This window comes from Camelina sativa, chromosome 13 (genome assembly GCF_030686135.1).
Source record: "Camelina sativa cultivar CO46 ecotype springtype chromosome 13, ASM3068613v1".
Taxonomy (NCBI): Eukaryota; Viridiplantae; Streptophyta; class Magnoliopsida; order Brassicales; family Brassicaceae; genus Camelina; species Camelina sativa.
The window spans coordinates 996,294-1,024,089 of NC_141892.1; the positions used below are offsets into that span (position 1 = coordinate 996,294).

Here is a 27,796-nt window from a genome sequence, read left to right on the forward strand (position 1 = left end):
ACGGCCAAGCTGTACTTACGACATAACGAAATCGTACGAACATGCATCTTCCCTGGCTCCCCCAATGGGAGCTTTAGCTTTAATCATTGATTCATTTTGTTTCTTTAATTTTTTCATGAACACAAACAAATTAAAAGACTCTTTATCGGCATGGCATGCACATTGGCACTCAACTATATTGCGCATTTAGAGGTGCGCACAGACCGTAAACGATGTATTTTATGTTTTTTTTTTTTGAAGAAACGTTTATATATCTCTCTCTCTTTAATTGGTCACTTTAGCTTATTGTTAGTTTTTTTTCTTTCTTGTTTTCAGATCTAATAATTTATGGATCCATTGGTCCCTAAAACTTGTTTATAGAATGAGACAGAACATAAGCTAATATATAAAATATATAGTGGCCAACAAAGTGAATATAGAGAAATTGTTAGAAATGGGCTAAATGGAGTATCATTCTATTCATTTTCAATTGATTTTTAAGTTAGGATTTCATATAAGTCGGTGTTATTTTACTAAAGCAGGAATAATTATTTAGTGAAGAACTAAAATTTATAAGGAATTATATTTTGATTCATATATATAGAAGGAGTCAAGGAGAGACGTTTTTGTTCAAGTTGCGAAATAGAGGAGGACCCCACGGTTTGATTAAAATGTTTGGAGAAAGATAAGATTTTTAAAAGAGATGAGAAAAATGGGATAAGATTCTTGGACAAAGTGCAATTCCACTTACGTACCATACGTCGCGATATGTAACTCACATATTTTTACACAAAGCCAAAGTATATATTATCTATATCCATTGTACGTGATCTTACAGTGATAATTTACCAAAATCAAAACACGTTCCTAAAATATCATCAATAATTAGTCTGATTAGTTCATATGTATATACCATCTAACTAATATACGCACAAAGCGATTTTAATGCTGGATGAAATCATCCTTTTGATGTGTCAATACTAGTGATTACCAAAATCTTAATGTACTGTACGTACACCTAGCTCGTATATTGTATTCATCATGCCATCATACGTAAGCATGTTCTAATTGTGCTAAAATTGCTGTCAACCATTATACATTCTTTTTATTCATTAGGGATTCAATATTATGTCTTGGGTGGTCGACCATATGTTTACTTTTCAAGAAATTTATAAAGTGGATATCTTACACTTGCGCATAAACATTAAATATTTTACTTTGGAATCCTAGCTATATCAAAACTGAAAGAAGATCTAATACACTACATAAGTGACATGAATCATTTATGTAATACTTATCTAAGGAAAGATTAGCATTGTACGTATTCGACATGTGAAACCTTTTAGACGTAGTTGATAATAAGACTATATATAATAAATACGCTTGAGATTTTACATTTCGACGACTTAAAGGTAGTAAGTTTTTCTTATTTTTATCTTGTTTTTTTTTGTTTGTGTTGGAGATTCCGAGACGGCCGATTCATCCCCCCCCCCCCCCCCCCCAGAGAGACAGGCCGGTGCTTCATCCCATTGCTTCAGTGTCTCTCTTTAAGGAAACGAGAGATTATTAGCCTTTGGATCAGAAAAAAAAATAGATTTCCTAGCCGTTTGATATAGCACGTCCTGCTATCCACGTGAAATTTAATTGGAACCAGAAACCTACAAAATTTCTCAGTAAATCTACTTAGATAGTGTATTGTGTTGTCCCATGCTCTTGCGAAAGTTCATTATAGCTTACTTTCACCGTCCGATATTTATTTCGCTTTGTAGCGTAGCTTTACTTTAAAATCTCACTTGTGTAAGTCTGGCTCAGATACCTTTAGTTGGTTCTACCTACTCATATGTTAACTGATTCCTCTTGTTTTTATTTTTTTGGGCAAGAGCAATCTTCGGTATTAAAGTCATTGTAGCAACTACAGTATATTTTCTCTAATGAAAATTCACATATTTTCAAAAAAAAAAAAAAATCTCACTTGTGTATAAAAACCAAACGGCCACATATAAGAATGAGTTTATTTTTTTTTGTTTTTTTCCACAGCTCCTGAGTGTACATTTTTGTTTAATTATTTCCATTGAGAAAAAAAATATTGTCCATGTTTTCAGCTCCTTTCTTGTGATATCATATTTCTTCTTTTGAACGATCAAGTAGTCCTTCAATTCGAACACACAAAAACATTCAACACTAACAAAAATTGTGTGACTCGCAGATTCGATGATCGATATAAGATGTGCAACTATATATTACTCTGTAACAAAATTTGTAGGCACTGTAAAATATTTAATCACAAATCCATATTTACAACCTATTATTTTAGGGAATATAAACTACACCGGGTTGGAAAAAGTATTATCGAATAAATAAAATGGTAGTCTGTCTAGGCTTAAGTAAAGAGAAAATGATACACACCAATTAAGAAAAGAATATAGAATATTTAAATTGTTTCCTAAACACTATATTTACGAAGTGGGACGACGTACGCTAAATAAGAATGTTTCTTAAAAGGAACTAAAACCAAAACAGAAAAACATAGTTTTAGTACTTTGCGTGATCAAGTTTGAGATGTAAATAGATTGTAATACTTGGCATGAGATGCTTCCTAGCTTGTCAATATTGGCATCCAATGGTTCACCGTCTTTTATATATATCTATCATGGTTTATAGCCTAGTTATATACTCATTTCCAATCATATCATCTGGACCAAGTCTCTCAAATTTTTTAACCATTTAAATTCTGTAGAGCACATAGCATTCATGGATCCCATCAACCATTCTCTTCCTCGTCTCGTATGCCCTGCCGTACGAACCGAAAACCTAAAAAGCCAACGTTTGAATGAAATTGTTTGGGCAGATTGTCCCAAAGTCGATAGTTCCTATTATATTTTTAATGCCAAAGATGGCGAGTCTTCACATTCTCACCATCTTCTCCCTCTTATTGGGTGCAACAACAGAGAAACTGTAACAAACTTACCATTATCTGAGGACAGAGGAGAAGAAACAGAGTGTGGGGCTTGTCGAAATAGTGCAAGCGGCACAACCTACTACTTTTGTACTGAATGTGACAAATGGTACCACAAAGAATGTGTCGAGTCTCCCCCTGTGTTTAAATCTCCTTATCATCCTAAACATTCTCTCCAACTTCACGTATATAAGGAAAAGGAAATTTACATGTTGCTGGAATGTCTATCCCATTTCACAAGATGTGGATCCTTATTTTATCATTGCTCTATTTGTAATTTTAGTTTGGACCCGATTTGTGCGACAAAACCAACATTTATAAACCATCCAAAAAGACACGAGCATACACTATACTACTTTACCAGAAAAGCCAAGGTAACGTGTGATGTTTGTGGAGAGAATTCCAAGTATTTCATCTTTGTATGTCTTCATTGCGATTTCGTTGTTCATAAAAAGTGCATCTACTTACCTCAAGTCATAAAATTATCTCTTCACAAACATCGTCTTTCTTTTTTTTTTTTTTGATAAAATGTGAATTATATTACCCAAGGAGAAGAGTTTATTTACAGAAGTTGCTACAGCCCAAAAAAAAAAAAAAAAGCCATAGAAACAAAGATTTAGTAGATTAAGGGGTTCTGAAAGAGAACTATGAATGGGCAAACCATTGGGATAAGAGGCGACCACACCCTTTGCGGTACCGTCGAGCTAAGAGAATGTCCCTGACACTTCTATCGACTTGGGAGAAAATCGAAGAAGGGGAAACCGTGATATGATCATGGATTCTGATGTTTCTTTCCTTCCATAGGTGGAACACTGTCGCTTGCACTGCAATCTTTTTTAAAGTGGTGGAGAGACCAGGGGTTTTGGACAGAAGCCAAGTGATTAAGGTTGACCAAGATACAAAGCAACAAACTGGTTGACCAAGCTTCCTCAAAATAAGCTGTCAGACTTCCTCTGAGAAGGCACAATGGAGCATAAGATGATCCCTGCATTCAGTTTCAGAGTTACACAGAGGGCATTCAGGAGATACCTGCATTCCCCAGCTCAGGAGCCTTGAACGGACTGGGAGCTTATCCAGATTTGCAACCCAAAAAGTGAAGGCATGTTTAGGCACATGGTGTTTGAACCAGACAGCTTTTGCCCAAAATTGTTGCTCCTTTGAGGGTCTTAGCTGATTCCAAGTTTTCTTTGTAGAAAATGAATTCAAAGAGCGATTATCTACTTCCCACAGAAACTGATCAGGGCCATGAGAGAGAGAAGGGGCTGGGACTGAGAGCAGATGATCTCGGATGCTGAGAACTAGCGGATTCCTGGATCTCCTAGAAGGGAGCCTCCAACCGTGAGAGTTTGTGGCAGCTACAACCTGAGCATTGATGGGGATTCCCAATAAGACTGGACCATTGTCCCCAAGCAGATCGATTAGCGGTCCTAGAGGAGACCAACGATCAAACCAGAAACTTGCAGAAGTGCCATCACCGATTTGACATCGGATCAGAGTTTTAGCCAAGGGTCTCAGGTTTAATAAGGATCTCCATATCCAACTGGAATTGCTGTGAAGCTCAGCAGACCAAAAGGTGGCAGTTTTAATATGGTGCTCCTTCATCCATGCAACCCAAAGAGAGCCACTGCTTGAGAAGAGTAACCAAACTAACCTCAAGTTGAGAACCTTGTTCCAAGTTAGGAGATTCCTGAGCCCAAGACCACCTTCGGATTTTGGTAAACAAACATTCGCCCAAACATCGTCTTTCTTTTGCTTCTTCTCTTTCGTCTGGAGAATGGGCTTGCGGAGTTTGTCACAAACCTATTGACAAAAAGTATGGGGCATATACTTGCATGACAAAGGGCTGCATTTATGGTGTGCATACTAATTGTGCCACAAGTCGCACAAGAGGAATAATATGGGACAGAAAGGAGCTTGAAGGAGAACCCGAAGAAGACGATGAGAATATTAAGCCGCCATTTGAGGAAATTCGTGATGGGATTATACTACATTTTAGTCATCCAGAACATCCCATGCGACTTGATGAAGATGTAAAAAGATGGTGCGGTGAAGAAAAATATTGTCAAGCGTGCATACTTCCTCTATATGATGGTAAAACATATACATGCGTGGAATGTGATTATGTTCTCCATGAAGAATGTGCATATCTTCCCCGTGTGAAACATCATGCCTTACATGCCCATTTACTTACTCTGGAACCATGTTTTACCCAAATCAAACAATGTCAGTATTGTGAGGTTGAATCATGCGGTTTCAAATATGTGTGTTACAATGTTGATTGTAACAATTTCAGTTTAGACGTACGATGTGCTTCTATATCTGAGCCGTACGATCATCATTTGCATATCCATCCCTTGTTATTTAACTCAACAAGTACATGTATGATTTGTAGTAATCGAAGAGAAACGTTAGCGTGCGATGATTGCGGCTTTCTCTTGTGTTTTCGTTGTGCGGGTCTTCCATATAAGGTGAGATACTTGAATGATGAACATTTACTCACTTTTTCATATAAAGAATTCACTTATTTAGACTACATGGCCTCGTCCGATATTTCTGAGGGTTCATATGAAGAAGATGTTGCAAAGGGAGACTACTCGTGTGATCTTTGTGAGGAAGCAATAATTCTAAGAGGAGATTCAAGAACCGGATTCTATAGATGCAAAAAATGTGAAGTCGCACTCCATATCGAATGTTACTTTGGGAAGGATTTATATATGAATCCTGGTTCAAGAGTTACGGTACAAGGAGAGGAGTTCAATATTGTTAAAAACAGTGCTCTCACTCGACCCATCTGCATGGGATGCCAAGGACGTTGCAAATATAAAATGATGTTTATAGCAGCATCTTCTGGAGATATATATTGTTCAATCAAACACATTGATAATGAGTCCAAGAAGAAGAAGAAGCTTTGATTTAGATACATGTGCAGTGCAAGTGAGAAGATCAAATAAATAGGAAAGAGCCAAATTAGACGTATGACTCAAGTCCCATCAAATAAATTGTTAGGCAGTAAAAAATTTAAAAGAAAAAAAGGAAATACACTTATATAATTATATGACTGTTGTAACGGGTAGTGTATAATTATCTGTAACGGTAACATTTTAAATTTCCATTCTTTTATGCTTGATTACGTTACCATTTATGAACTCGGCGGAATCAAAATATTTTCATTCACTCAAACATTCTTTAAAATCCAATGATATAAATCAAATTTCTCTTTAACCATTGTATTTTTTCATTTCTAGTGCTTTCGATACAAAATCTTTTCAAAAAAGCTAACAAAATTTGTAGGCCCTGTAGAGGATTATTCACGAAATTAATGTAACCATGTTTTAGTACATTGTAGGCATGTATTCTAAACTATACCGGGTTGGAAAAAGTAATCTCGAATGAGAAACTGGTAGTGTAGCCGTGGGTTTAAAATTAAGAGAGGAGACACTAAGAATTGTTTCTTAAAAACAAATGGAAAAGCATAGTATTAATACTTTGCGTGATCAAGTTTAAACTGTAGAATATAGATTACTAGAAATAGGCTAGCGCGATGCGCAAGATATATTTCATTTTATAGTTTTATTAATTTTTATATATCTTAAATCTAGATATATAATTTTAAATTTTTAATGTGCAAATTTTTTTAAAAAATATTTAATATGTGTTCTTCATGTATTGACACAAAATAAAATAAATAGGACATATCGGTAAAAAGTTTTAGTTGAAGTAATTAAGTAGTTATTTCTTATTTATTATCTCATACAAAATTTATTTGATGTATCTAAATTTTAATACATAATTAATTATATGTGTTTTATCATCATTTGTATTATGCAGATTTTTCTCTAGAGGGTATATTTTTTAAAATAGATAATTAATAATACTTTAATTTAAAAAAACAAAATTTACATAATATCTTAATTTTTATGTGACAACTTTAATCATCAATTAAAATTAACAAAATGATATAGTAAGAGTAAGACTTACCGTTTTAAATCACTGCTAACAACTTGTTCAAGCTTGTAATTTACACAAATCCACTTCAAGTTTGTGCATATGCCATCTTCTTTCTCTTGTTCAATACAGTCGATAGCTTACTTTTTCCTTAAATATTTGCAGGTTTTAAAAAATTTTGTGTCGTCTCTCCAAAAATCATATTTTCTAATACTTGACACAACTTAATATTATAATAATAAAAGATTAACTTAAAAAATTAATATTAATTCATAGCATCAAGACTGAGGAAAATACAGTTGTTTACATATACAAAACAAATGTAGCTGAAGACAAATATTGTGTGCTTGTTTTAACATTAGTTCATCTAGAAATCAACTATATTGGATACAAGAAAAACGTTTTCTTACTCTCCTTATTTCCTCTAAATAAGTTAAAAACGTAGATCTCTTCTTTGATGTTAACACCATTTTCCCCAATTGAGAACAATATCTAACAAAAATCACATACAATATTGTTCTTTAATCAAACACCCCATAACCCAAATAAAACCCCATTTTCTATAGTTTTTTTCTCTGATATATTTTAAGTTTCCCACAAAACACATCAATATTGTTTCCTAATATATCTCTTAATATTTGTCTGTTTTCCCCCTTGTTCATATTGATTACCTTAATTTATTCTCACACATTACAATTTGCTAATTTATTTTTTTGAAATCTAATAATTAATTTAAAATTACATAATATTTTAAGATTCTCACAAATTACATCTTCAATTTTTCTAATCTATCTCTTGAAATTTTGGCAATTTAAATTTATCTCTAATTTCTGTCTAATTTAAGTTTCTTTAATTTTGTTTTCTTCGTAATTTTGTAATTCCGGTAATAGTGTCTTCAAATAAGTGATCCACTTCCTTATGCAGTGAAGAGAAAATCCATCAAAATAACAGATGCTTTTTAACGGAGTTTCTTCATTGTTTTATCTTTTGTATTTATTAACTACATCTTTTAACTACATTTTTTTCCTTAGTTTTTTTTTTCTTTCTGCTGGCAAAAAAGAAACTAAGGAAAAAAAAATACAGTTATTTACCAGATACTTATGAGCCACTTAATTGGTATAAGTAATAATAAAAAAGAGAAAATCCACATAGCTCCAAATACAATTAAACACATACAATCAATTATGATCATAATACTATCGAATCATAACCCCCGTCATTGGTCTCATAACCATGCTCATATTTAAAACAGATTAGTGAGAAATTACGAAGAGCCCAAGCAAATAAGAAGCAAAAAATGATCGTAAACCATTTTAACTTGATAAGAATAGCGGATAAATCGTTTATTTGTTTGATGCATCTTCATAACGGTAAAAATCTGAAATATATATTTTGCTGAATTTTTTTTTTTTTTTGGTGCAAAACTGAAAATAAATATATAAGAAGAAAATGTATAAATTTTTTTTTTTTGGTTTTGTGGGTCTGTAGTTACTAAAGTCCAAACTACAAATAATTTAAGCTAATTAGGTCCAAACAACAAATGAATATATGTGTCAGATATACATCATGCCAAGTGTCATTTCCTTAACAAAATAGGATAACCTTCTCATATTATATAAGATATTGTTTATACTTGGCATGAGATGCTTTTCTTGTCAAAAATTTAGCATCAAGTGGTTAACCGTCTTATATATGTATATATATTTCATGGATTAGCCTAGTTATCTACTCGTATCATCTGGACCAAGTCTCTCAAAATTTCTGACCATTTAAATTCTTTGGAGCACATAACATTAATGGACTTCATCAACCATTCTCTTCCTTCTCGTCTCCTATGCCCTGCCGTAAGAACCAAAAACATAACATTTCAAAGTTTCGTGGTTCGAGGGGCATCTTGTCTCATAGTTGATAATCCCTATTATTTTTCTAATGATAAAGATGAAGATGATGAGTCTTCACATTCTCATCACCATCTTCTACCTCTTATTGGGTGCAACAATAGATAAACTACTGTAGCAAACATCCTTTTCTCTGAAGAAAGAAAAGGATGTTGTGGGGCTTGTAATATCACCATCGGTACAACCTACTATTTTTGTGTTGAATGTGATAAATGGTACCACAGAGAATGTGTTGTGTTCAAATCTCCTTGTCATCCTAAACATTCTCTTCAGCTTCACGTAAGTGAACTTCCTACTATGCTGGAATGCCAATGCCTTTCTAGTTATTCCTTATGCTTAATTTACTATTTTTTCATTTTAGTTTGGATCCGGTTTGTGCTACAAAACCGCCGTTCATAAACCATAAAAAAAGGCATGAGCATACCCTATATTACTTCCCTAGAAAATCCAATTTAATGTGTGATGTTTGTAGAGGTGACGATAACAAGTATCTCATCTTCGTATGTCTTCTTTGCGATTTCATGGTTCATAGAAGATGCATCTATTTACCACAAGTTATGTTGCATGTATGTTGCAACATACTTGCTTGAAAAACGATTGCATGTATGTTGTGCACAGGCCCGGCTCTAGACATGTGCAGGGAGTGAAAATGCACATGGTCCATTTATTTTTTGGGTTTTTTTCATTTGATTTTAGGGTCCAAAAAATTTGGCAATATGGCGACGTCAGGGCTAAGAATATGAGCAATATGGGATGAAAAAGAGGTTGAAGGTTAACCAGAAGAAGAAGAGGAAAGTATCAAACCGTCGTTTGAGGAGATAAGTAATGGGATTATATTACATTTTAGTCATCCAGAACATCCCATGCGACTTGATGAAGATATCAAAATATGGCATGACCGCATGATGGAGAAAAATATTGTCAAGCGTGCATAGCTCCTCTATATGATGGTTCAAATGAAGAAGACGCACATGGGAGTCTACTCGTGCGATCTTTGCGAGGAAGCAATAATCCCAACCAGAGGCTATTCAAGAACCAAGAGATTCTACAGATGCGAAGAATGTGAAGTGGCACTCCATATTAAATGTTTACTTGGGAAGGATATATATATGAATACTGGTTCAAGATTCACGTTATACAACGGGAAAGAGTTCAATATTGTTGAAAACAATGCTCTCACTCGACCCATATGCACCGGATGCGGAAAACGTTGCAAATATAGAATGATGTTCGTATTATCACCTTTTGGAGATATATATTGTTCAACGAAACACTTTTATAGTGAGGACGACCACCTGGCGGAACTGATTCAACAAAAAGAAAAAAAGAGAACAAGGACATGTCACTTGATTTGATAATGAAGCTAGCGCCACGAGTTTGATCTGCACAACGAAAGAAAGAAAGAGAACATCAATGAAATAGGGGAAAGTCTCATTTACTTTGTAATTACAGGAAATTGATTGTAAAGATTTACGGTTTTTAAAAAAATTCAAATTTCTTATTGAGCAATTTTTTTTCTTCTTCTTCTTTGTGTGTATTTATTTGCCAATTGTTGCTCTCAATTATTTCATTGACCAAATTGTCTTCCTTTTTCTTTTTTGGGTCGACATCTATATATATATATATATAACTATATATTATTCTCTCTGTTTCAAAATATAAGATGTTTTGGAGAAGTTTGTTGTTTCATAATATATGATATTTTCAAATTTCAATGCAAATTTTAGATTAGTTTAGTAATTTATATTATGCAGTATTGTTTCTGATTGGTTGAACTTGTTAAAAGTAAAAACTTTTTAATCTGTCTGCTTTGCTTAAAACATCTTATATTTTGGAAGGGAAGAAGTATATTATCATAAATTAAAAAAAAAGTCGTCACAACAACCTTTGACTTCCTTTTATCAGCCAGCCTCCTCTCCTCTTTTGATTATTAGTCTTCTTCGTCAGCTCTTCTTGCTTCTTCCATCCATCTTTTTGTTCCAAGTTCATTTTCATTAGACTTACTAAAATACATAGCTCCTACATTCCTATCTTCCCTTTCAAGCCAACAATACTTAGCTTTGTGATTTTTAACGCTCTTTTTCTTCTTCTTCTGAAAAAGTTTTGATTTTTGATTTTTATTTTTATTGGGTCTCTGTACATAAAAAGATCTCAAAGGTGAGTTTGTTTATTTCCTCCAACTTACTTTTACCTTTTCTATCACAAAATTCTTATACTTCTTGCAATTCTTGTTTAGGGAATAATCAAAGGTTTAATCTTTACTAATAAATTTGGCAAGTTAAGCCAAGAATGTTTCTTGGTCTGACCTACAAAATTTAGGGTTCGTTACATCAATTTGGGGTTTTCTTGAACCCCTAATTTGATTCGAAAATTCTTCAGGTTCCTTGATGTTACAGAATTTGATCCTTTGTTTGTGACTAGTTTGGATTCAAAGATCAAATTTTTAGATTGAATCGAGCAAATGAATAGTGTATTCGATTCCGAGTCTTCTAGTGTAGTCAAGTTGGTTTGGTGTTTCAATCTAATGCTACAATGTGCTCACTTTTTAGTTCGTTTGTGCATCTTTGTGTGTGTATATCAGTGGAGGAACCTCGGTGTTTCAATATCTTTACGAAGATGAAATGCTTCTTATTCCCTCTTGGGGACAAGAAAGATGAACAGAGAAGCCCTAAACCTGTTTCACCAACCTCTATCTTCAGTGACGTAAACAAAAGCGGTTCAGATTTCAGTCCCCGGGATGTCTCTGGAACGAGCACCGTATCATCATCCACTGGAAGGAACACGAACACGAGCATGTCAGCTAGAGAAGACAACCTTAGAGAGTTCACTATCAGTGATCTTAAATCTGCTACAAGGAACTTCAGCAGGTCTGGTATGATTGGGGAAGGCGGTTTTGGTTGTGTCTACTGGGGAACGATCAAGAACTTAGAAGACCCTTCAAAGAAAATCGAAGTTGCGGTTAAACAGCTCGGCAAAAGAGGGTTGCAGGTAAGGTTTCTTCATCTTTTGTTCACAGAATCCGTTAGTGTTTCACTCATTCATCAAAGGATCATCATATAATTTTGGATATCATCATGATTCGGTTTTTGCAGGGTCATAAAGAATGGGTGACTGAAGTAAACTTTCTCGGTGTAGTCGAGCATTCAAACTTGGTGAAATTGCTGGGCCATTGTGCAGAAGACGATGAACGTGGAATCCAAAGGCTTTTGGTTTATGAATATATGCCAAACCAAAGCGTCGAGTTTCATCTATCTCCGCGGTCACCAACAGTACTTACTTGGGACCTTAGATTGAGAATAGCTCAAGACGCAGCTCGGGGTTTAACATACCTTCATGAAGAGATGGACTTTCAGGTATCCTCTGTTTTTTCACTTCATCCGTTCCTCTCATCAGTTAACTATAAATATGTTTCTGTTTGTAGATAATATTCCGCGATTTCAAGTCATCCAACATTCTACTAGACGAGAACTGGAAAGCAAAGCTTTCGGATTTTGGTTTGGCACGCTTAGGGCCTTCACCAGGGTCAAGCCATGTTTCTACTGATGTAAGTTTCTCACTTTTTCACTTGATTGGTCTTTTTGGTTCTTGAAATCATTGCAAGATCAAGAAAGTTATAATTTTTTGGGGGGTTTAACAGGTAGTAGGAACAATGGGTTACGCAGCTCCAGAGTACATCCAAACAGGTCGTCTCACATCAAAAAGCGATGTGTGGGGTTACGGAGTTTTCATCTATGAGCTTATTACAGGAAGGAGGCCGCTAGACCGGAACAAGCCTAAAGGAGAGCAGAAGCTTTTAGAATGGGTGAGACCTTACTTATCTGATACAAGGAGGTTTCGGCTCATAGTAGATCCGAGGCTCGAAGGGAAGTACATGATCAAGCCAGTGCAGAAACTAGCGGTTGTAGCCAACCTTTGCCTTGCTAGGAATGCAAAGGCGCGTCCAAAGATGAGCGAGGTGTTAGATATGGTGACAAAGATTGTGGAAGCTTCATCGCCTGGAGTTGGTAGCAAGAAGCCGCAGCTGGTGCCGCTTAAGAGTCAAGGAGCTTCTAGAGACGAGGAAGAGAAGAACAAGAAGGTTCTTGATGGTGGCGAAGGAGGTTGGCTGGAAAAGTTGTGGAACCCAAAGAATGTGCGAGCTTGTTGATACTGAGGCCAAGTCAGAAACAAATTAAAAATTCTGTAATTTTAACAAACTTGTGAGTTTTCTTACATTTTTTTTTCTTTCTTTTACTAATTTTGTTAATTTTATTGTTTTGTGTGATGTTTCCATATTAAGCTTATGAAACGATCGATTTGAAATATTACGATTTAGGTGCTTTCGAGTATTTTTGCAGTGCTACTCACCTGATAGCAGCAGGCAACAAAGTGATCAAACACAATGAAACCAAGAGAGGCATCAATAAAACACAATGAAAACTAATAGGCTATTTGGGCCTTTGGTCACAGCTTAATTAGCTTATGATAAGCCCATTATAAAGGTCATACGGTCTAAATCGGTAACATGATCTTGCCCACCTTGTGGTATTTCCCAAAAAATATTTCATAAAGTTGAGGTCAGTTCTAAATTCTAAAGGCGTGTGTGTTATTTATTATTCATTCACAAAAATGAATGCATTATGCATTAATGGAACAAGAGAGGGTCGAGTGTATGACTTCCGTTACAAATTCATATGCATAACATAATTATAAGCCTAGTATCTGTCACCATGTTTTGTTTACTTGTAAGAATTCGAGATTTAAATGAAAATAACAGAAGAAAAAAAGGCATCAAATGGTTCCTTTTTTACACAATAAGTGGAATAATATTGATAAGATTGCATTCAACTCATCTGTACTAACAATGGCAAACAATTTGACTTTTGAAGCATTGATTTTGGCTGAAAACAGGGGAAGCCATTAAATTTAGAGCTTTTAGTAAAACTATCATAGCATCTCAAGATTATTAAAAAAAAAAAAAAAAAAAGAATTTCATAAAAAGTAACGTGAAAAGCGAATTTAATTGGTGTTTTTTTCATAAAAAAATGCCCGATTCACTGATTGCTTTGGTGTAAACGAACAGAAGGAAAAATAAAAATACTCAATTGAGAGTTAATGATTCACATAGTAAGTTAAGAAAAAAATCACTTAAAATATAGTTATAGCACAACAAAACATAATGTATACTTTAGTTACGTAATCGAACTTTGAAAAAAAAAACCCTTGCTAACATTTGAAACCATCTCTTAGATAATACGAACCGCTAAATACTCTTACAACAGTCACGCTAAATGCTAAATTGCTAATCACGTATTACTTCCTTTATCAAGTAGTACTAACTAGATTTATTTATCTATTTATATGACATGATAGGTTTTTTGAACATAGAGTTTATATGAAACCACACGCGCTAATATATTTGGTTCTCAACTATGATTGTTAGAACAATGCTGCATGCATGTTGTTTGGTAGATTTCTGCTCTATGAACTACCATATATGATAGTAACATTTATTCATATTATTATAACTCTATAAAATAGTGCATTGACCCTTTTTGAAATGGACTATTTAAGTTATATAGTATTCGACTAATTGACATGTAACATATAATATGCGCATAGGATAATTGAAAGGGTGTTGCTAATGCTAATGGCTACATCAGCATAATCTTCAGTCTTCACAACTACTACTAACGTTTATCAAAAAAACGCACCATAATTACGTATGAGCTTAATCAAATTTTGCTACCTAACAAAAAAACTGGCTTTTGGGTTTCTCAAATCATTCATGACCCATGCCATAAATTTTAAAAATATACGACATATTATCTTAAAGGTGATGCAATATAAATTGACTATTTTTCCTCTTATTTTATTATTTGCAAGCAATTTGACTTATTTTATTTCTACTAAACTCATTTACATATTATTTTATAGTATTGCTCATTAGTATAGATCTCATTACTGCATGAATTTGTCAATCTAGGGGGGGGGGGGGGGGGGTTATACTTTATAATATTGAAAAATTAAAAATAAATTGAAGCATTCGCAAAGCATCCGTATGATTCACGATTCACCGTGAGAACATAGAACCTGAACCTAGTTCATTTATTATACAACCTAAGAAAACTTTAATATTCCCAAGAAATATTTAAATATATACAAACTTTTAAATATCACGATTAAATCAAACAAAGGGGGCTGCCTGAAAGAATTGAATTCGAAAGTTTTTGGAATTCAATAAATTGAGTTGGTGCCACGTGGAATTCTTACACTGACACAAAAGAAAAAAAAAAGTAGTAATTTATTGGCGCCGGATATGATTGGGAAAGGTAATTAATCAAAACTATGCAGCCAGCCATGTGTTATTATTTGGACCCATTTGCCTCTTTAAGAAAAAAATTCAACATTTTTAGCCTAACACTAGTTATTAACATTTACATGCTAATCCTTCCTTAAATGCTCATTAACTACAAATTTAATTTTTGGGGATTTGGTAAAGACCACGAAAATATTACTAACAATTTACATGTTAAAAAATACCTCCCATTTTTTTTTTCTTTTTTCAATTCAAAATTTTTTTAGATCTGTCTTTTTACAGGATGTCCCAGTAAAATCTGAAAAGTCAGAATATTCAATCTAATCACACAAACAAAATTCAAGCTTTAATCTGGTGTGAAATAATGATAAAGCCTTTCGATTTTACCTTTTTTTTTTCATTTGAACAAATAAATATTTTCCAGTTCATCTAAGTATATATATATATATACAGATAAATTTTCTTGATCTATACAACTTGTTAGTAGAAATCAAAAGGACAATAAAATATTCAAAACCACAATAAACTTGATATCTTTAAAGATTCCACTTCAATTCTATTGATGATAAGAAAATAATTTAGAATCAGAAACTAGATTCTACGCCCCCTGATTAATAAAAATCAAGGATTTTGCTAATCAGGTTGATTAATTCTTTAAGTAATAGTACCTCTTTGGAAAATGCTCTCACAACAATAAAGAATGAATTTGAATTAAAAAGAAAACAATAAATATAACTGATGAAGTCATGACCGTTCGTATTAATGATCCAACGGCTACAAAATTAGGAATTGCATATAAATATTGAGTGGCATTTTGCGCGTTTTCTCATTTTCCTTTTTTTAATTTTAATTGTTTTTTTCTGGGTTTCTTTCTCTTTCTCAGAATCGAAAAAGGCAAAAACTTTATTTTTTATTCGAATCATTCTCGATCCTTTTTTTTTTCTTTTCTTCATTCATCCGCCAAAAAAATTGAGTCTTTTCAGAAGAAGAAAGTTGCGAAAAAAGAAACAAACCCATTTGAAATTATGTTTATTTCCACCCTAAATTCTCAATCTTTCTTCCTGAAATTCTAAAAAAAAAAAAAAACAAATTGTCTATTTTTAGTAAAAATTCAATCCCGTCTTCAAGTTGCAGAGATTTAGTAAGTGGAAAAAGGTGAGTTTCTTTTCCAAATTTTGATCTAACTTCTTCTTCTTCTTCTTCTTCTTCTTCTTTCAACCCATATTATTATTATTATTTTCTCAGATCTGGATTCATAGTGAAAAAATCGTTTCTTTGATGAGTTCATTACTAAATCTCCAAGTTGGTTTGGTTCTCTTTGTTTTGTCTCGCGATTCGAACCTCTTCTTAGCTTTGATTGTGATAATGACTTAAGTTAAAAGTGTCTAATTTAGGAAATAATGAAGATGATTGGGAGAATTTTGGAGTAAAACAACATTTGTTTTGTGTTAGTTCTTTAGAAGTCACATTTTCGTCTTTGTTGAAAAGTCTCTGTTGTTTAATTTTCCCGTCAATGTCCAGAGAGGTCTCCCAAGAGTTACGCAACTAAACACTGTGTATATTTATTGATTTTTGGAGTGTTTATTAAGAAGTCTTTTTTTTTTTTTTTTTTTGGTTTTGTTTTGTTTTGAAGAAAAGGGTGATTTGATTTTGATGGATAAGATTTTTTTGATTTCTTGATAACGTTTTCAGGTTTTGAAAGATGGTTTCACATGAAGAGAACACAAGTATTGTGGAATGGTTTCTTGGTCCACATCCGTACACGTATCCTCCTTATGGTATTGAGATGATTCATGATGACGATGAAGTAGCTCATCATCAACACCACCAGAGCGGTGAGTATTACAGAGATTATGAAGATCGTCGTAGAAGTGATGTAGATAATGATGAGATCATTGCAAGAACTCTCCAAGACGAACTTTTGCAGCTTGAAATCGCTGAAAGTAATGATTATTCCCATCAACAACAACAACAACATCAGCAAGAAGGTTATACTAACAACTATAGTAATAACAACAACGAATATGCTTGGAATGATCAGTCTGCTGTGGATTATTCTTCAGGTTATTCATTGAACTAGCTCTTCCAATGGTTTTATGCTTTTCATGTGTGTGGTTGTGGTTTTTTTGTCATAAGATTACAGAGATGTGTTTTTTGTGTGTTGTAGAATGGGTAGGAAATGATAATGATCAAGATGGGAGGAGTGATGATTCGGTAAATGTCTTTTCGTGTTCAAGCCCGAGTGACACGGATGAATATGTGTACTCATGGGAATCTGATCAATGTGATGCTGATGGTGAATTTGGCAGGAGACTGAATCAAATGGTTCCCATTCCGGTAAGTACTCTAGAGAAAACTATTATGTTTAAATTGTTGTTAATATGTTCTTTTCATTTGACAATCGATCATAATATATATATGCAGTACATACCGAAAATAAATGGTGAAATTCCTCCAGAAGAAGAAGCAGTTTCAGATCATGAGAGACTTCGGAATAGGTATGTATTTTTGCTCATTCTATGTTAATCTGTCATATATAAACCATTCTTGGTTCAATTATTTTCCCATTGTTTCAGGTTAGAGATGTTTGACTTCACTGAGGTTAAGGTTCCAGGAGATGGTAATTGCCAGGTAAACTTCTTCATAAATTTCTGGAAGGAATAGATTCTTACTCATCATTTTGAATCTTGAATCCTCCCTCTGATTATTCTTTTCAGTTCCGTGCTTTAGCTGATCAACTATACAAAACCGCAGACCGCCATAAACATGTTAGACGACAAATAGTAAAACAGGTTTGATGATCTTTTTGCTCTTGAGAATCTTTACAAGCTCCCACAAGTTGCATGAACTCATTTTTTTTTTTTTTTTTTGCAATTTTCATTTTCTGGTTTAGCTCAAATCTCGTCCAGATTCTTATCAAGGATATGTTCCTATGGACTTCTCTGAGTACCTAAAAAAGATGTCTCGGTAAAAATATCTTCTCTTAGTGAACTCCATAATAGCATTTGGTGCCCCTTCTCTTGTTAAAGCCTATAATGTTAAAAAATTGAAACAGGAGCGGTGAGTGGGGTGATCATGTGACATTACAGGCAGCTGCAGATGCGGTATAAATTACTTGTAAAAAAGATGAGCTGATCTTCCTTTACTTTTCTCAGTTCATATCTAATCAGTTTTGGTGAAACTTTTCAACATGGCAGTATCGGGTGAAAATAGTAGTCGTAACATCGTTCAAAGATACATGTTACATCGAAATTCTTCCTACCTCCCAAGAATCCAAAGGAGGTAAAGAGTTTCTTTTTACTGTAAAATTGCATTGTCTACAGTGATCTGATATTTTGCTACCTCTCTTGTTATGGTTATATTACAGTGATCTGATATTTTGCTCTTGTTGTCTGCAGTAATCTTCTTGAGCTTCTGGGCAGAGGTTCACTACAACGCCATCTACTTAAACAGAGGTAACTTCAAGAAACCTTCTATTTCTCATACTATGTTTTGCTTCTTTCCTCATCTTAATTCTTTTCTTCTTGATATGTTGGTTATCAGATACATCTGAAACAGAGCTACAGAGGAAGAGAAAATGGTGGCGTTTCGGAAACTAGACAATTCGTGGATCATCATCAGCACTGGGTTATATTAATATTTTATTGACTTGAGAGAGGGATGTTCCTTGAATTAGTCCCTTCGTAGAGAGAGAGAGAGGATGAACAGAGCTCACAGCTTCAAAGTCTTACAATAATATTATTTTCTTCTTTGAAAGAGAGAAAATTTATCTGCCCAAAAAACAGAATTAACAAATTAAATAAAAAATACACAACATTTTGATCATTTCCCTGTTCAGCTAACAGTTCCAACGACAACTTTTCTCCAGTAGTATATATTATTATATAAAGGAGATTAACCGTAAGAAAACTGATCAAGAGCATTGTGAAGAAAAATAAACATCGAAATAATTTGCTAGAGTGAGCTTTTGAGTCATGACAAACTCGGAGGAGTTAACTGTTAACTGTATCCCTCTCGACATCATTCAAAAGATCACAACGTTTAAGTTAAAAGAAAATATAAAAAAACGATTACTATGAGAGGTAATCTAACTGTAGAGATCGTCGTCATCAGCTGCAGCTGCAGAAGTGGCAAAGGGATCAGCGGCTGCAGTACCAGTTGTGCGTCCGGCAGCGGTTGAGTCAAACCTGAACTCAGATCCAAACCCTCTCGATTGCTGCAGCGTCTGAGCAAAAGCTTGGTACTTGCGAATATCAGCATCACTCACACTTCTCCTTGCGTATTTCATGGACTCTTCGAAATGAGCAGCTCTAATCTCTGATACTTCATCATCCACCATATCTTCCTCCATTGCTTCTGGATTCGCGCTCCTTCTACGCTCTCTCTCAATATCCTAAGGAACAAAAAAACACAAAAAATGGTCAAGATTTAAACAAATTGGTAGTAACGGTTACCAAATCAAGTTTCAGAAGCTAATAATAAAAAAATATCTGACCTTTTCGATGTTTTCTCTGATGGCGTACTTGCAAGCTCTCTGGCAGATCTCAGTGATATCAGCACCACTGAATCCCTGGGTGTACTTAGCAAGTGCAGTCACATCTACATCTTTAGCAACAGGAGATTTTCTCAAGCAGGCCTTGAATATATTGAGACGTGAATCTTCATCAGGCAGGGGAATGTAGATAAGCTGGTCGAGTCTTCCAGGTCGAAGAAGAGCTGGATCGATGATATCAGGTCTGTTAGTTGCTCCAATAATGAACACCGTCTTCTTTGCGTTCATTCCATCCATTTCTGTCAGAAGCTGATTCAACACTCTATCAGCTGCACCGCCTGCATCACCCACGCTGTTTCCTCTCTGAGTAGCAATAGAGTCTAGCTCATCGAAAAACAGAACACAAGGAGCAGATTGACGAGCCTTGTCAAATATTTCACGGACGTTGGCTTCACTTTCTCCAAACCACATTGTGAGAAGCTCGGGTCCCTTGACACTGATGAAGTTTGCTTGGCACTCGTTTGCTATAGCTTTGGCTAAAAGGGTTTTCCCACATCCAGGAGGGCCGTAGAAAAGAACTCCCTTTGATGGAGACATTCCAAACTTCTCGAACTTCTCTGGATGCTCCACAGGGTATTGAACAGTCTGCATTACCACAAACAAAAATTGATCAGATAAGTTCTTAAAAATGAAACAATTTAGATCCAAGCAGAGCATGTAAAAACAATTTTTACCTCCTGAAGCTCTCTCTTAACATTCTCAAGACCTCCAATATCCTCCCAGGAGACATTTGGAACCTCAACAACCTGTGAAATAAAATGCAATTGTTAGAATCGAAACAGGATAAGAAACAGGTTATGATACATTTACTAGTAAGGATCAACACTTACAGTTTCGCGAAGTGCGGATGGGTTGCTGTTTCCAAGAGCGGTGTGGAAGTGTTCATTAGACACCGCCATGGAATTGAGGATTTCGGCATCAATAGAGTCATCTTCCAAGTCAATCACATCCATCTTCTCTCTGATACATTGAAGGGCAGCTTCAGTACATAGAGCTGCAAGATCAGCTCCAACATATCCATGTGTGTCCTTGGAGATTCTTTCTAGATCCACCTGTTTAAAAGAAAAAGAAAAAACTTTAATAAACACTGCAACCAGAAAAATAACAAAAGAACTTGGCTTAAGTTATAGAAAATTTACATCTTCAGCTAGCTTCATGTTCTTCGTGTGGATCCTAAGAACTTCAAGACGTCCAATTTCATCGGGAACACCGATATCAATTTCCCTGTCGAACCTTCCAAACCTTCTCAAAGCTGGATCAATACTGTTGGGGCGATTTGTTGCTCCCATAACAATAACATGGGCACGGGATTTCAGACCATCCATAAGCGTCAGGAGCTGAGAGACAATCCTCCTCTCAACCTCTCCATTCGTCTTGTCTCTTTTTGGTGCGATAGAGTCAATCTCATCAATGAATATGATAGAAGGGGCATTCTTCTCAGCCTCCTCAAATGCTTTTCTGAGGTTGCTCTCACTCTCACCAGCCAGCTTCGACATGATTTCCGGTCCATTGATACAGAAGAAAAACGCTCCGGTTTCATTAGCCACAGCACGGGCAATAAGAGTCTTCCCGGATCCAGGAGGTCCATATAGCAGAATTCCCTTTGGTGGCTTCACACCAATTGATTTAAAGAGTTGTGGATGCCTCAAGGGAAGTTCAACCAATTCCCTAATCTGAGCCATTTGTTTCCTGACACCACCAACATCGTCATAACCAACCTCATCAAGCCTTTCTTCGTCCTCCCTCTTAACTGGTTCACCCTCACAGAAGATCTCTGTATCTGGAGCAACCACACAGTACTCAGCAGGATCAGTCTCGATGACTTTGAACTCCACACTCCTCATTCCTCCTCTTACTAGGAAAAGATCTCCCTTCCTCACTGGGCGGTAAGCCTCCAGGAAGTAAGCTGTTGAAAAAAATAAATTAAAGTTCTGCAAACACGAACAAGGATATGAAAGAGAATCAAAGATTCAAGCAAACTTACGTTTAAGGAAAGCATCAAAAAGGTTTCCAGTAACCGCTTCAACAGTATCATCAACCGGCAATATGTGGACACGGTTTCCATACTTGACATCAGGGCATTGGTGAACAGAAATAACATCTCCCAGCCTAACCCTCAAGTTAGACCTTACAACCTTATTCATTCTGATCTTGGGTTCCTCACATGTTTCATCAGCAAGGGCAATGCACACAGTGTCCTTCCTCTTCTTACCCTGCAAAGCCAAAACCCAATCAAGTAAGAAATCACAGAGATCAAATAAAAAAAATCAATTCTTCAAACAGAAAAAAGTGAAAAGTTGTGAACCTAACTGTACGTGTTTACAAGATCATACAAAATAAAAACATCTTAGCACAATTGTGGACACAAAAGACAAGTCACATAAGAATCCATTAGCCAAGCAAGGAAAAACCCTAATTCGATAAACCAACATTCAACACTTTACAAGTAGTCTCAAGAGGGAGAGAGGAGCAACAACAAAACCCAAGCATAACACAACTTAGTACTCAATAAAAAGAGTTTCGAGTAAAAAAAAAACCCTAACCTTGATGAGAATTGTATCGCCTCGGAAAAGCTGGAGCTTTTCCATGGTGGCAGGGTGAAGCGAGACGACAGAGTTGTCATCATTAATAGCTTCATCAACAACAAGTCGGTTGGGAGACTTCTTCCTCTCGAGAATCTTAGTACTGAAATCCTCCTTCTTAGGTTTCCTGAAACAAAACAAGCTTAAAACATGAGATCAAACCTAAAAAAAACCCTAATCCTAATATCGAAGCAACCCAAGTAAAAAAAATCGAAACTTTATAATCGGGAAACAAGAATCGAAAGATCTGGGGTGTACTTACGAGTCGGAAGATTCTGGTTTGTTAGACATAGTTGATAGACCAGAGAAAGAAAGCTGCGAAATTTGTTACTAGAGAGAGATCGATTAGACGATGATGAATGAGAGATAATGAGAGAGATCTCAAGGGCAGCTGCTTTCGGGATTTATAGCCCTCTGTGATTTCCTTCTTGTTGGAAAAAGAAGAGCGGAATTTAATTTCCATTTTTTTTTTCTTATTCTTTTATTAATCGCTAAACGACCCCTATTCTTTTAATTTTATCTCAAATCTTTCCTATATTTAGTTATTATAATTAAAACACCCATATTTATTTCAAAACATATCAATTAATTTATATTATTATGACTTACCAAGCATTAAAAACGAAAATATTAATTTTTTATAGAAGGAGAAAAAACCGATTTTTATTTTGACTAATTTTATAGTGTGGTAAGGGTACCTAAATGTATTAAAAAAAGTTATGGGGGAAAGTTGAAAATAAAAGTAAAAGAGAGAGGTGAGGAAGATAACAGAACAGTTCACATTTTTTTTGGGTTCTAGGTGATAACAAACACAAGAAAGGAAAACAAGTTTGTTAGGTAGCGGTATAAAGCAAGCTACGGCGGAGCCAATATAGTATCATGTGGTCAAATGATCCCGGTGAATTTTTAAAACTGGTTAAATTTTTAAAGAAAAAATCAAATTGATTCTGGTAAAATAGCACAATTGACTCTTATAAAAAAAATTAACAACATAATTGACACTTTAAAATTTATTTTGACCCTGGTAAACTAATTTCCTAGCTCCGCCACTGCAAGCTACATATGTTTTTTTCCTGTTTCTTCAATATAGAAATTTGTATATCTTACAATTTATTTTATTTGGTCTAAAATATAGTGTCATTATTTAGTTTTTTAATATCAAAAATATAAAAAAAACCTCATGTCTAGAATATTCTTAATTTATCAAAAAAAAAAGCTTAATGTTGCAAAAAAAGAGTTATTGTTATAAAGAAGTGATTATTCATCACTAAACATGACACATGTTTTAACACTTGTCATGTTTCTCTCTTTTGATTAAGTGACTCATCCTTAATTGTGTGCCTATAAATATGTGATGGGAGGAAACATTGTATGTGGTTGTGGAATACAACTTTTGCTTTCTTATTACAAGTCCTCTTTCCTTCTCTTAATATTACTCTTCTTCTCTCCTTTAATTCTCCACCACTCATTCAAGTACTAAGAAATCTCATATGTATATATATATATATATATTAAGATCTTTTTTTATATCACGCTATCAGCACGATCGTCTCTCTGCTCCAACCGTTTCTATACAGATCACTCTTTTGAGGTAACATCTAATTTATGTCGAATTTGTTTATTTAAAATTTCTTTAAATTCCTTTAAATTCAAGAATATATATATGAGATATTTACGGAGTAAAAAGACTATGTCTTCTCCTTGATCATAATGGTAGGCTCTGCCTACTTGATCATATAGATCTACATTCTTGATCAGAAAGATAGGCTCTGCCTTCTCGATCATATGTTAAGATTTATATTATATTATGGAAGACTCTGCCTCCTCAAAATCTCATGAATAAACTAATAACGGACTTATTATTCATGTAGATAATTATGTCAAATCTCGCCAGACTCGAAATCCTTGCCCTTGATATATCTGGAAAAAATTATATGACATGGGCATCGGATGCACGAATGCATCTGAGATCGGATGGGCTTTTAAGCACCATCGATCCGTCGGAAACGACGTCAGATGAGGATAAGGCCAAGGCCATGGTGTTTTTACGCCACCACCTCCACGATAATCTGAAAAACGAGTACATCACGAAAGAAGATCCTGTAGATCTTTGGCAATCACTCAAAGATAGGTTTGATCACCAGAAATATGTGATCTTACCAAAGGCTAGAAATGAGTGGTTAAATCTCCGGTTTTTGGATTACAAAAGTGTTGGTGAATTTAATTCCGCTATGTTCGGAATCACCTCCAAGATGGCTTTGTGTGGCGAAGAAGTGAGCGATTATGATATGATCAAAAACGCTCTCAACTTTTCATCCTGGAAATGTAATCCTGCAAGAACAATACCAGACCAAAGGATACACTCGATATTCTGAGTTAATGCACGTTCTTTTTGTTGCTGAACAAAATAATCAACTCGTGATGCTGAATCATCAAACTCGTCCAACTGGATCAGCTCCACTTCCAGAAGTGAATGTTGCTTCATCCAGTTATAATAATTGGCAAGGACGAGGACGCAGACGCGGCCGAGGTCGTGGCCGTGGTCGTGGGCGTGGAGGAGGTTGTGGCCGAGGTAGAGGAAGAGGTCACTATCCTAATAGCTTTAACGCTGGCAAAGCCAACAACGATCTTCATGTAAATGATGTCAGCCGCGTTATAAAGAAAAAAGATGAGAGTATTTGTTACAGATGCGGCATGAAGGTCATTGGTACCAAACTTGTCGTATACCAAAGCATTTGGCCGATCTATATCAAGCATCTTAAAAGGAAAAAAAAGAGACGTTGAGACTAATCTCATCTCAAATGAAGCTGGACCTTCCTACCATGGTCTCAATGATGAAACTCATCTGGATATCGCAGATTTCCTCGTCAATCAAGAGAGTGGAAAATGATGCGATTAAAATCTTTATGTAAAATATGCTTGTAAAACTTTTGGTGTTTAAAGTCTTTTTGTAATATATCCTAAATCTCCTAAGACTTTGTTATATATTAATGCATATTTTATGAATGTTTTATCTCCAGAAAATGTCAACTTTTGAGATTAAGGATGAAGAAATGTGTCTAGCAGATAGTGCTACTACGCACTCAATATTTAGAGATAAAAAATATTTCTCCTCTCTCAAAATGAATGACTCCGCTAAAGGCGTAAGCACTATATCTAGAAATGCAAAGATTATAATGTGTTTTGGCGAAGCAAATTTTTCAATGCCAAGGGGAACAAAATTTGAAATAAAATATGCATTATATTCCCCTAAGTCTCAACGAAACTTGATAAGTTTCAGAGATATCCGAAGAAATGGATATCATATAGTGACTATGAATAAGAATGGCATTGAATATTTTTGCATCAAATCTGAGGAAAAACATATATTGGAAGAGTTACCAATGTTATCCTCTGGATTATATTGCACAAAAATAAATGTATTCGCATCGTATGTTACAATAAACTCAAAGTTTACTAATACGCTTAAGATTTGGCATGAGAGACTTGGACATCCTGGTTCAATCATGATGCGAAAAATTGTGCAAAATTCTAATGGCCACCCATTAAAAAACCAGAAAATTTATTTTTCTGGTGAGTTTTCATGTGATGCATGTTCTCAAGGAAAACTCATAATTAGGCCATCGCCAACCAAAGTCGGGAATGAATTACCAATATTCTTAGAGAGAATACATGGTGATATATGTGGACCTATTCACCCTTCATGCGGGCCATTTCGTTATTTTATGGTAATGATTGACGCATCTAGTAGATGGTCATATGTGTGTCTTTTGACAACACAAAATACGGCTTTCGCAAAATTCATTTCCCAAATAATCAGGTTAAAAGCACAATTCCCTGATTATGCCATAAAGAAAGTAAGGCTTGATAACGCTGGTGAATTCACTTCACAAGCTTTTAATGAATATTGTATGTCAATGGGAATTGATGTTGAACATCCAGTCCCTCATGTTCATACACAAAATGGCATGGTTGAATCTTTGATTAAACGGTTCCAACTCATTGCTAGACCGTTGATATTGAGAACAAAACTCCCAATTTCTATATGGGGTCATGCTATATTGCATGCTGCAGCGTTGGTCCAAATACGACCAAGTGCATACAATACATATTCCCCCTTACAATTAACGTATGGTCAAGAACCAAATATTTCTCATCTCCGTGTTTTTGGATGTGCGGTTTATGTTCCTATAGCCCCACCGCAAAGAACAAAAATGGGGTCACAAAGGAGATTGGGAATATACGTCGGTTATGCATCACTAAGTATCATAAATTATCTTGAACCACAAACTGGTGATATGTTTACAACACGTTTTGCTGATTGCCATTTTAATGAAGATGAATTTCCAGCGTTAGGGGGAGGAATTAAACAGGTACCAAAAGAGATTACATGGAATACACCATCTTTGGTACATCTTGACCCCCCTACGAATCAACGTGAGCTGGAAGTTCAGAAAATTGTACATTTACAAAATTTGGCAAATCAATTACCAGATGCGTTCACAGATTCAAAAAGGGTGACAAAATCACATATTCCCGCTGCAAATGCACCATCAAGAGTTGAAATTCCTAGAGAGGAAATCGATGGGAAAAAGGTTAATGAGCCTAAATTTCAATTGAAACGGGGGAGGCCAATAGGTTCTAAAGATAAAAATCCCAGAAAGAAAAAGAAAATGGGAGACGGAAATGAAAAGATTCAAGAGAAACCAAGTAAAGAGAAAAGTCATCAGGAAGACGATACAGAAAATTATGAAATCTCTATTAACTATGCCCAAGATGGAAAATTATGGGCTAGAGATGAAATCGATGATGATAATGGAATATTTTCTTTTTCTGTATCTAAAGAGATTGATTATGAAAATGATAATCCTGATCCAAGGTCTGTGTCAGAGTGCCAACAAAGGCCTGACTGGGAGAAATGGAAAAGTGCAATGCAAACTGAATTGTTCTCCCTTAATAAAAGAAATGTCTTCGGACCTATTGTCATTGCATCTAATGATATAAAACCTGTTGGGTGCAAGTGGGTTTTCGTGAGAAAGAGAAATGAGATAGATGAGATAACACGATATAAAGCCCGACTTGTTGCATAAGGTTTTTCTCAAAGGTCGGGAGTTGATTATGAGGAAACATATTCTCCGGTCATGGATGCAATTACATTCAGGTAATTAAAGAATCTAACAGCTTCTAATAATTTAGAAATGTACCTTATGGATGTAGTGACAGCGTATTTATATGGATCATTGGATAATGAAATACACATGAAAATTTCAGAAGGATTTAAGGTTCCTGAGACTTTAAAAGAAAAGCCTAATGAGATATATGCGGTAAAATTACAGCGATCACTTTACGGATTAAAACAATCCGGACGCATGTGGTATAATCGCTTAAGCGATCACTTATTGAAGAAAGGGTATGTAAATAATGAAATATGCCCTTGCGTCTTTATAAAGAAATCCTCATCGGGATTTGTGATCATTGCTGTATATGTTGATGATCTCAATATAATTGGAACTCAAAAGGAGATTGATGATGCTAGAACTCATATGAAAGAAGAATTCGAAATGAAAGATCTTGGAAAGACAAAAT

The 27,796-nt window shown here is 35.0% G+C and overlaps 4 protein-coding genes and 1 pseudogene across 5 annotated transcripts; 4 read left to right on the forward strand and 1 right to left on the reverse strand.

The window, feature by feature from the left end:
• Positions 1-2,653: 2,653 nt before the first annotated feature.
• Positions 2,654-6,081, forward strand: LOC147929091 (uncharacterized). The gene is made up of 3 exons (XM_087482345.1): positions 2,654-3,449; positions 3,740-3,849; positions 4,628-6,081. Exons 1-3 carry the CDS (start codon positions 2,731-2,733, stop codon positions 5,845-5,847), a joined length of 2,049 nt encoding a protein of 682 aa, XP_087338471.1. The 5' UTR covers positions 2,654-2,730; the 3' UTR covers positions 5,848-6,081.
• A 4,552-nt stretch (positions 6,082-10,633) lies between these two features.
• LOC104734351 (serine/threonine-protein kinase PCRK2) lies at positions 10,634-13,080 on the forward strand. Its single transcript, XM_010453904.2, has 5 exons — positions 10,634-10,935; positions 11,360-11,766; positions 11,871-12,131; positions 12,200-12,322; positions 12,416-13,080. Exons 2-5 carry the CDS (start codon positions 11,395-11,397, stop codon positions 12,923-12,925), a joined length of 1,266 nt encoding a protein of 421 aa, XP_010452206.2. The 5' UTR covers positions 10,634-10,935; positions 11,360-11,394; the 3' UTR covers positions 12,926-13,080.
• Positions 13,081-15,763: 2,683 nt separating this feature from the next.
• LOC104734352 (OVARIAN TUMOR DOMAIN-containing deubiquitinating enzyme 10) lies at positions 15,764-18,901 on the forward strand. 2 transcript variants are annotated; one of them, XM_087482614.1, is made up of 11 exons: positions 15,764-16,231; positions 16,769-17,139; positions 17,244-17,413; positions 17,501-17,574; positions 17,653-17,707; positions 17,794-17,868; positions 17,970-18,043; positions 18,132-18,180; positions 18,274-18,358; positions 18,475-18,531; positions 18,620-18,901. In XM_087482614.1, exons 2-11 carry the CDS (start codon positions 16,779-16,781, stop codon positions 18,673-18,675), a joined length of 1,056 nt encoding a protein of 351 aa, XP_087338740.1. In that variant the 5' UTR covers positions 15,764-16,231; positions 16,769-16,778; the 3' UTR covers positions 18,676-18,901. The 2 variants fall into 2 exon arrangements, with proteins under 2 accessions (XP_087338740.1, XP_087338741.1); XM_087482615.1 differs by lacking the exon at positions 15,764-16,231 and adding an exon at positions 16,234-16,378.
• Positions 18,902-18,998: 97 nt separating this feature from the next.
• LOC104734353 (cell division control protein 48 homolog E) lies at positions 18,999-23,336 on the reverse strand. The gene is made up of 8 exons (XM_010453908.3): positions 22,473-23,336; positions 22,172-22,337; positions 21,613-21,841; positions 20,768-21,534; positions 20,459-20,680; positions 20,303-20,374; positions 19,572-20,213; positions 18,999-19,469 (listed from the first exon to the last, which is right to left on the reverse strand). The coding sequence occupies exons 1-8, from the start codon at positions 22,499-22,501 to the stop codon at positions 19,164-19,166; spliced, it is 2,433 nt and encodes an 810-aa protein (XP_010452210.1). The 5' UTR covers positions 22,502-23,336; the 3' UTR covers positions 18,999-19,163.
• Positions 23,337-24,087: 751 nt separating this feature from the next.
• Positions 24,088-25,100, forward strand: LOC109128309 (uncharacterized; annotated as a pseudogene).
• Positions 25,101-27,796: the final 2,696 nt, after the last annotated feature.

What these genes read in the sequence shown, in the direction of transcription:
- LOC104734353 (XM_010453908.3), bottom strand. Translation starts at nt 22,501, where the DNA reads ATGTCTAACAAACCAGAATCTTCCGACTC. An exon ending in AAACCAGAATCTTCCGACTC is followed by an intron (nt 22,338 to 22,472) that starts GTAAGTACACCC and finishes GTTTTGTTTCAG; the next exon opens with GAAACCTAAGAAGGAGGATT. An exon ending in CATCCGCACTTCGCGAAACT is followed by an intron (nt 20,375 to 20,458) that starts GTAAGTGTTGAT and finishes TTTATTTCACAG; the next exon opens with GTTGTTGAGGTTCCAAATGT.
- LOC104734351 (XM_010453904.2), top strand. Translation starts at nt 11,395, where the DNA reads ATGAAATGCTTCTTATTCCCTCTTGGGGACAAGAAAGATGAACAGAGA. An exon ending in ATGAAGAGATGGACTTTCAG is followed by an intron (nt 12,132 to 12,199) that starts GTATCCTCTGTT and finishes TTCTGTTTGTAG; the next exon opens with ATAATATTCCGCGATTTCAA. An exon ending in CAAGCCATGTTTCTACTGAT is followed by an intron (nt 12,323 to 12,415) that starts GTAAGTTTCTCA and finishes GGGGTTTAACAG; the next exon opens with GTAGTAGGAACAATGGGTTA.
- LOC147929091 (XM_087482345.1), top strand. Translation starts at nt 2,731, where the DNA reads ATGGATCCCATCAACCATTCTCTTCCTCGTCTCGTATGCCCTGCCGTA. An exon ending in AAACATCGTCTTTCTTTTTT is followed by an intron (nt 3,450 to 3,739) that starts TTTTTTTTGATA and finishes TTCCTTCCATAG; the next exon opens with GTGGAACACTGTCGCTTGCA. An exon ending in AGATACAAAGCAACAAACTG is followed by an intron (nt 3,850 to 4,627) that starts GTTGACCAAGCT and finishes GAGATTCCTGAG; the next exon opens with CCCAAGACCACCTTCGGATT.
- LOC104734352 (XM_087482614.1), top strand. Translation starts at nt 16,779, where the DNA reads ATGGTTTCACATGAAGAGAACACAAGTATTGTGGAATGGTTTCTTGGT. An exon ending in CATGAGAGACTTCGGAATAG is followed by an intron (nt 17,575 to 17,652) that starts GTATGTATTTTT and finishes CCATTGTTTCAG; the next exon opens with GTTAGAGATGTTTGACTTCA. An exon ending in CGCCATCTACTTAAACAGAG is followed by an intron (nt 18,532 to 18,619) that starts GTAACTTCAAGA and finishes GTTGGTTATCAG; the next exon opens with ATACATCTGAAACAGAGCTA.